At 29.2% G+C, this 9,129-nt stretch overlaps 2 protein-coding genes across 3 annotated transcripts; one reads left to right on the top strand and one right to left on the bottom strand.

Annotated features, from left to right (window-relative positions):
- Positions 1-20: 20 nt before the first annotated feature.
- LOC108738125 (NADH dehydrogenase (ubiquinone) complex I, assembly factor 6) lies at positions 21-1,471 on the top strand. Of its 2 annotated transcripts, XM_025973794.1 has the most exons (5): positions 21-372; positions 423-654; positions 717-949; positions 1,006-1,208; positions 1,262-1,471. In XM_025973794.1, the coding sequence occupies exons 1-5, from the start codon at positions 260-262 to the stop codon at positions 1,405-1,407; spliced, it is 927 nt and encodes a 308-aa protein (XP_025829579.1). In that variant the 5' UTR covers positions 21-259; the 3' UTR covers positions 1,408-1,471. The 2 variants fall into 2 exon arrangements, with proteins under 2 accessions (XP_025829579.1, XP_025829581.1); XM_025973796.1 differs by lacking the exon at positions 21-372 and having other exon boundaries at positions 477-654; positions 734-949.
- Positions 1,472-2,931: 1,460 nt separating this feature from the next.
- Positions 2,932-3,631, bottom strand: LOC108738127 (glia maturation factor gamma). Its single transcript, XM_018471378.2, has 3 exons — positions 3,555-3,631; positions 3,406-3,502; positions 2,932-3,336 (listed from the first exon to the last, which is right to left on the bottom strand). The coding sequence occupies exons 1-3, from the start codon at positions 3,555-3,557 to the stop codon at positions 3,011-3,013; spliced, it is 426 nt and encodes a 141-aa protein (XP_018326880.1). The 5' UTR covers positions 3,558-3,631; the 3' UTR covers positions 2,932-3,010.
- Between the last annotated feature and the right edge of the window lie 5,498 nt (positions 3,632-9,129).

The raw sequence follows: 9,129 nt of genomic DNA, 5'->3' as shown, positions 1-9,129 counted from the left end.
TAATAATTAATAATACATACTCATAAGTGTGTTACTTTTTTATCATTATTATTTAGATAGTGGATTCGATAATTCTACCTTTCTTAATTGACATTATTTGGATATTATCATATTATTACTTGTGACTATGTCTGTGACTTGTGACTTGAGTAGTCATATGGTTATGTTGGTGCAGGTTGGCGGTTAGAAAAACAATAAACAAATAGTAAAATAAAAATAGAGTAGTGAAAAATGGTTTGAATTTGACCAATCGTGCAAAATGTTTAATTTAAGAAATAAACTTTTGTATTCTACTGGAGTAAAAGATACAATTAGTGTAGTGAAGAAACCTAAAAGCACATCCAATGTGGAGTATTGTTTAGATTTGATAAAGTAAGTGGATTTATTTTATTTCGAATTAAACGAACTTTATTGATTTGTAGACAGTACGATTATGAAAACTTTGTATGTACCTTGCTATTAAAAAACACTGCAAGATCTTGTGCCATTGCTGTACGAAGTTTAAATGTAGAAGTTGCAAAAGTAAAGGAGCAAACTTCTGATCCTAAAATTGGTGTAATGCGTTTGCAGTTTTGGGAAGAAACTGTTGATAAATGTTTTACCAAAGATCCAAGAAATGTACCACAGCATCCTGTTGCAGTACAACTTTACAAAGTAAATGTGTTTCTGTCACTATCAGTTACATATTCTTTTACAGTGGATTTACTTTATTTCAGTCTTTAATGAATTCTAGATTGTCAAAGCATCATTTTCTTAATTTAATTTCCTGTAGAAAACAGTATTTACCTCAAAATTATTTCAATAATTTGGAAGATTTGGAAAAATATGCTGAGAAGTCAATGTCATCAGTCTATTACTTGATATTTGAAGGAATGGACATAAGAAATATACATGCAGATCATGCAGCTTCTCATTTAGGGAAAGCTCAAGGGATAACACAACAACTGAGGTATACATAATTTTTTGATTTGGTAATAGAATATTTTAAACATTTATAATATACAGAATTGCACCCTTTGCGAAACAGTTAAATACAATTCCAATACCTCAAGATCTTTTAATCAAACATAATCTCAGTCAAGAAGACATTTTAAGAGGCAAGTCAAGTAAAAACTTGAAGGAATGTGTATATGAAATTGCTAGCAGGGCTTATCAACATTTAATGAAAGCAAGGAGCTTGCTACAAAAGGTTCCTGCAAAGGGTAGAGGTAAAACAACCAATTCATCATTTTTTCCATTACTAATATTGAATTCGTTTTAGATGCCTTACTGCCAGCTGTGCCTGTATATAACTATTTAGATCGGTTGCAAAAAGTAGACTATGAAATACTACATCCAGATTTACAGAAAAAATCACGAATGTGGTTATTTCATTTGTGGATATCTCACTTTCAGAATAAATATTGAAATATTGTATATATCTACTAGAAATTGTAAATATCGTTTATTTGTTATAAATTAATGAATCAATGATTGAACAATATTATCTACAGTGTTACTCGTACGTATGACTCCTTATTTATGTTTACGTTAATCCACCATAGACAGGCTAATCAATCCACTTAGTATTGGCAGCCATTGCACTTATCCATAGAGTAGATAGAGTATTTATTTCATAGAATAAATACTGTATTTATCATCGACGTTTATTATATGTCTAATGTATTTATCTATGCATAATGTAGATCGCCATTTCTGAAAGTTTTCTTTTGGTTCTGCTGTTTTACTTTCACTTTTAGTAGGTAGTATAACTAATCCGTTTTTCCTTATTATTCACAGATTGGCAGATATATTATAACATACAATACTGGAGTTCTTTTCAATACTATGTTCAATGATACATCCTTCTTCCTAAAACGTTTGCTGTTGTCTTCTCTACCATGGAGAATAGGGTAAGAATGTATCCTGAATGTATGTTATAATTAAAATATTGTTTCTTATACTTTCTTCTGCTCATCTGTGGTACATTTATCTATTATTTTTCTTTTTATCTATGACATGTTCTATCTATATTCACGACATATTAGTAAGTAACTACATAGTATCTATGGTAACAGGTTAATCTATGGTAACAAGTAACCTATAAACCCAAACAATCAAGGTAATGTCAGGTCCTCATTTTAAGTATTTGTGGTGTTATTTCTTTTAAGGTGCATTTTTATTTTATTTCATGCGTTATTTATGTGAAAGTGTTGCAAATTCGTTTTTCTTGTACCCTGTACAAAATGACCGATAAATAAAAACTTATTGAAGTTTATTTGGATACTACTAATTATCGAAAATCAGATGGGTTGCAATGGTGTGCTGTTCGTGTGGAAACATTTTGTTTATTGTTGAGGTAAAAATGTATATCATAAGTAAGTTATCAGATTAAGATTTAGCAGTCAATTCTGGTTACTGATGTCTTATAAGTTTTTCCTTTGGTACTTTTGCAATAAAAACGTCTGTGATACACCACATTACTGTTTGATATAAATTAACACATAAAAATTGTTTCATCATCATAAGGCAGTCAGTCCTAAGACTGGTTGTTTAATGTAACAATTACTTTACAGGAACATTATCAAAACTTGGGATTGTGCAGTTGGAATAGTTATCTCTTTTTACTGTGGATGTTTCAGTGCCTATTGTTCAAAACTTACTTTTACTTCAATTTTTTCTGTAGTTTATTTGTTTTCAAGTGTTTTTTTATTTTATTTTGTCTATTGTTTAATAGCTTAGTTAAATTTGTTTTTTTTTTTGGTACAGATCGACCAATGGGATGAAAGCACATTGGAGTTATTCTAATTCTTCAGAAGTCTCTTAGCGATGCTGCACTTCCTGCACCTAGTTTTTCTTACCTTCCTGTGATGATAGGAGCATCTTGCAATTGACGTAAGAATGTCATAGTTAATCTATAATATTTTATAGATAATCATTAACACGTTTTTATTTTTTCAAATGAACGTTCAAATATTTTTGTAGTTGCTGTTAAATGTATTGCTAAGAGTGGTAATGCTTAATTGTCTTTTTATTTTCTATTTAGTTTTTCATGAAGCCAATCTTGTGTTAGTTCATCCAATTCTCTAATTTCATATGATCTTGAAATATCTGCTTCAGTTTGTAAAGCAGTTTTTGATCCTGCATACATCATTTGTAATTCCCTGTGACTGTCTCGAGGTGTATAGTAAATAAATACCAAAGGATATGAAATACGACCATCATCATGCACTTGTTTATATGAAAGAATTATATAACGGGGTTGATGCTCTTGAAGAGTTTCTCTCAATTCTTCTATACTAGTACCTTCAAATATTTCATCTACTAATATTTCTTGTTTTTTACGGTCAATTTTCACTTGAAAAAGACGGATTATGTATTATAAACCATAGCATTTGTAAGTTACATGGGAGTAAAAAGCCTTACATATAATTGCTGAGGTATCATCCCCTTTCCTAAAGCGAAAGTTCTTGATGGTTTCTTTAACCTGTGGAGTAATATCACACATAGGCCTGCTTCCTGACTGCAATTTTATTCTGTTAGGAAATAGCTTAAAATCTTAAATTACTACGTACCATTTTTACTTTATTGGTTGTAGTGGGAAAATTCTTATCTTCACTTTGTCTTAAAACCTAATTAGTTTTCTCANCTAGGGGTTTTCAATAACATTCAGTTTAGTTATTGTAAGAATCGGTTTACTTTTTATAATTTATTTATCAAAGTTGTAGTTTTCTTATCTGTCGTGTTTAATAAAAAATTTGCATTGCTTATTTAGTTATCGTGAGAAACGAATGCCGAGAATAATTGAGTAATTTTAAACTTTTTTTATATTTGTAGGAGATTATGTTATTCTGGATGGATGTAGGGTGTTTTTAATATCAAATTAAAAGGAGTTTCGTCGAAAATTGAGAATGTTGTAGGTTTTAATGGAGCGTTGTATCCATCTTTTTCTCTCCGAATGTTCACGCTGACTTTTCCTATATGTACGGTACAGTAACGATGTGATGGTTTTAATAAAGCAATTCTAAAATTATTAAAAAAATAATTCTTGTCATTTCTGGGCAATCAAACGTACGGCTTTCTTATCTGTACTTATAAATATGCTTATTTAGAAATCTTCAGTAATGAATGCCGAGAATAGTTGAGCTATGTTAATTGTTTTTTTATTTGTAGGAAACTGTACTATTCTAGATGGATTATAGGGTGTTTTTAATATCGAATTAAAAGGGGTTTCGTCAAAAATTAAAAATATAGACTAACACTTTAAACATTATAAAAATAGGAAAATTTTTTTCGAACGTTGAAATGATTTTTATATATTATAATATTCTTTTTTTATAAATACAAACTAATTTTATATCGGATTTTAAGAAACGAACTGCTATGAAGCAAATTTAATTCATAAAAATTCTATTTTGTACAAGAAAATCAATCGGAGTACATATATACTATGGAATATAACTAAATAAACACCAAAACCCAAAATTCTGGGAAGTGTTTAGAAATCTAAGAGTCTCTCAGTCTCTAATGTAACAATATAATACCCTGGTTGTCAAAGTGTTTACTCTATTTGAGAAATAAAAAAGTCGTTATTGTATATTTCATAATCTATCGCCCCTCGCCTTTTTTGTAGCTTCTCAATAATAATGGTTTTTGACAAAATATACATTTTCTAAGGAGTGTTAAACTATTCAAATTCAAAGGTATTTTGAATTGTAATAAATCAATTTAAAGTTAATTTATATATACTTTACATTTCTGTTCAGTTGTAATAAAGGCTTGTGTAGGTTCTGTATTATTTTTAAAGATATGTTTTTGTATTTTTTTGCTATTGCAATATTGTTTAATTTGAATTAATGTAACCAATATTTTTACAGGAACGAACTGGTCACAAACTTTACATAGGCACCATGCACTGATTGTGGCGGCTTTTATTTCACTTCAGACTGTAGCAGTTAGCACTACCTTTATTCCACTGAAACGAGACAATCAGGGTAACTGACAACATTAAGGATACATTAAAGATTAGATGCATTATTTCCATTATTTTATTATTTTTCGGTTAATAATATTTTCTATGTTGATGAGCAACAGAAATTTTTTTTGTTAGAAATTACTGAAGTGCACTTTCAGACCCCAATTTAAGAAAGTCGTTTTTATTTCTTGATAATTTAATTTGTCGTTTATTAAAGCTGAATGTGCCAAATATTAAAGCGCATGTGGGTGTAGAGAATTTTACAGGTAAAAATTACTGGAGTGCACTTTTAACCATTAAAGAACGCCGTTTTTTGATAAAATAGATTCTTATTAAACAGGTTGAATGTACCAAAATGTATTGAAAGTTGTTGTAAGACATTAGTGAAATTAAATTGAAATTATTGTCAGAAATTACCACGTTAAATTTTTAATCCCCTATCTTTCTTTTTAATTTTTTAATAATTACTTTCTTCCCTATTACAAGAGCTGAATGTACCAAAATGTATTAATGTTGTGAGGCATCTGTGAAAAGAATTTTACTTTTAGAAATTAGCGTGACGTACTTTCAACCCCTAATTTAAAAACGTTTTAATTTTTTGATAAATTCATTTCTTTTTTATTAGAGCTGAATGTTCAAAATTTAGTATTGTTACCAAAATGTAATAAAGGAATTGTGTGTGGACAAAATCTAAAATTATGTGACTAAACCTTACTAGTGAATATTTTAATATTTTATTCTGAAAACGAAGTCTTTAATAAAGGAATTACAACTGCAACTCACTGACGAGAATACTTTACAGTACAGCGGGTTGTCGGTATAAAGGAGAAATATTTAAAGCTATCTTGGTAAAGATGAAATTGCTACAGTGCGTTGCGGGAATTTAAAATAACTAGGTTTTTCAATTGTAATAAAACAATCTATTTAAATTTATTTGACAAATAGGTAAGCAGTTTACGAATGTAATTATGATTTCATTACGGTGTTGATGTAAATGAATGATTTTTAGTTTGTTTAGGATACTTATCTAATCCGGGCATTTTTACGTTGTGTACTNGCTTTACTTTAACACTTATATTTTACTTATTTAAAGCTATTCTTTTCTTTCTTATTATTTCTATTAACTTTTCATTCAGAACTTAATGTCTGTTTCTTAGTTATTTTTATCCAATCATTTATTTCATTTACTTACATCATGATTTCTTACAGGTCTTCAGTTTTATTTCAGTACCTCTCTCGTTTAGTGGAGGTATTCGACAGAGTCGACCATCTCAATATAATGGAGAACACGGTCCACCAACTGCAGATTACGAAGACGGCCGTCGATGAAGTCTGCGAATAAAGGAAATGTAAGATGTACTTATACTTTAATCTTTTTATGTACTTTAGTATGGTGTTAATTAGAAACATGTCTCTTGTTTTGGTTTTGACTTTTTGAAACATATTTTTCTTCTTTATTATGTTTTTATGTATTTCTTTTCTGTTTTCCTTACTTATTGTGAGCCTTATCTTTTTTTTTACTTTAATTTCTTATTCAAAACGTAGTTTTTATTTTTACTTATTTTTATTTAATCTATTAAATCATTTATTAACTTTAGGACCTTTTCTTGATTGTAGGGACTTTCAAGTATCCTTCAGGACTACTCCAGCATGTCAAACCATCATGGGAGCCTGACGGAGGGGGCCACAACAAACAAAAGGTAGGACATATTTATTTTTAAAAACTTCATGTCTTTATTTATGCTTTCAATCTTTTATTTGGTACTTACCTCTTACTTTCTTATTATTTCCATTAACTTTTTATTCAGAACTTAATGTCTGTTTCTTAGTTATTTTTATACAATCGTTTATATCATTTACTAACATAAGGAATTCTTACAGGTCTTCAGTTTTACTTAACGGTCCTTCAAGTCTGGTGGGGATCTTTGGCGCAGTCCACCAACTCCTGGAGAAGATTTTCAACAAAGTCCAACGACTGCGTATTACGTAGACGACCATCGATGATGTCCACCAACAAACGTAATGTAAGGTGAATATATGTTTTAATCTATACTTATACTTTATTAAAACATTAATTAGCATTTACCTTCTTGAAACATTTCATTTCTTTTAATTTATGTTTGGACTTTTATCCTTTTTATGCTTTACTTTAACGCTTATTATTACTTACTTTAATTTTCTCATTCTTATGTACTTTATTAAAACGTTAATTAGCATTTACCTTCTTGAAACATTTCATTTCTTTTAATTTACGTTTGGACTTTTATCTTTTTTATGCTTTAACACTATTTTTTTACTTATTTAAAGCTATTCTTTTTTTCTTTATTATTTCCATTAACTTTTTATTCAGAACTTAATGTCTGTTTCTTAGTTATTTTTATACAATCGTTTATATCATTTACTAACATAAGGAATTCTTACAGGTCTTCAGTTTTACTTAACGGTCCTTCAAGTCTGGTGGGGATCTTTGGCGCAGTCCACCAACTCCTGGAGAAGATTTTCAACAAAGTCCAACGACTGCGTATTACGTAGACGACCATCGATGATGTCCACCAACAAACGTAATGTAAGGTGAATATATGTTTTAATCTATACTTATACTTTATTAAAACATTAATTAGCACTTCCGTTAGTTTAATGTTATCGGTCGTTAATGTGTTCACGTTAGTCGTTTTCGGAAAATTGTAAATTTTTGCGGATTCAGACAGTAAAATATACAGTGAAAGCAGTGAAAAACATCTGATCTACTTAAGGTGTTATAAGCAGTTTATTCGTTATAAAAAAAATATTGTTAATAAAGACAATACTTGCTGTTATTAAATAAGAAAATGTTACCCAGGGATGGATAATATGAATGCAATAGTTGTTTAATGAAGAGTGAATAAAAATTATATTCCGGTGAGTTTTTTTTTTAATATAATCATTATCTTTACAATTGCAATGAATGGGGTAGAATTTTAAGGTTTTTTCTCGATTAGGGAGTTATTTCAAGTTAATCTTACACGATTTTAATAATATTCAAGTATTTCAGAGACAATTTTAAGTATATTAATTCAGGTGATATATGCTTAAAATTCTTGTAAACATAAATGAAATATGTTCACAAGAGCGATTGTGTTTGCGTTAGTAAAAATTCCTTCTATCAATCTCTTCAAATTTATAATTATGTATCTATGGTAACAGGTTAATCTATGGTAACAAGTAACCTATAAACCCAAACAATCAAGGTAATGTCAGGTCCTCATTTTAAGTATTTGTGGTGTTATTTCTTTTAAGGTGCATTTTTATTTTATTTCATGCGTTATTTATGTGAAAGTGTTGCAAATTCGTTTTTCTTGTACCCTGTACAAAATGACCGATAAATAAAAACTTATTGAAGTTTATTTGGATACTACTAATTATCGAAAATCAGATGGGTTGCAATGGTGTGCTGTTCGTGTGGAAACATTTTGTTTATTGTTGAGGTAAAAATGTATATCATAAGTAAGTTATCAGATTAAGATTTAGCAGTCAATTCTGGTTACTGATGTCTTATAAGTTTTTCCTTTGGTACTTTTGCAATAAAAACGTCTGTGATACACCACATTACTGTTTGATATAAATTAACACATAAAAATTGTTTCATCATCATAAGGCAGTCAGTCCTAAGACTGGTTGTTTAATGTAACAATTACTTTACAGGAACATTATCAAAACTTGGGATTGTGCAGTTGGAATAGTTATCTCTTTTTACTGTGGATGTTTCAGTGCCTATTGTTCAAAACTTACTTTTACTTCAATTTTTTCTGTAGTTTATTTGTTTTCAAGTGTTTTTTTATTTTATTTTGTCTATTGTTTAATAGCTTAGTTAAATTTGTTTTTTTTTTTGGTACAGATCGACCAATGGGATGAAAGCACATTGGAGTTATTCTAATTCTTCAGAAGTCTCTTAGCGATGCTGCACTTCCTGCACCTAGTTTTTCTTACCTTCCTGTGATGATAGGAGCATCTTGCAATTGACGTAAGAATGTCATAGTTAATCTATAATATTTTATAGATAATCATTAACACGTTTTTATATTTAGAATTTGTAAATGTTTTGTGTCAAGTAATTTCTAGTTTTTTCATTTTGACTCTTACTTGAAAACGGCTTACATAATTGCTTTTGTGAAAAAGTATTAGAAATACATTTTCAG

This window comes from Agrilus planipennis, unplaced genomic scaffold (genome assembly GCF_000699045.2).
Source record: "Agrilus planipennis isolate EAB-ADULT unplaced genomic scaffold, Apla_2.0 scaffold128, whole genome shotgun sequence".
NCBI classification, from domain to species: Eukaryota; Metazoa; Arthropoda; class Insecta; order Coleoptera; family Buprestidae; genus Agrilus; species Agrilus planipennis.
Note: the sequence above shows the minus strand (reverse complement) of the source record. Positions and strands in the feature narration are given on the sequence as shown.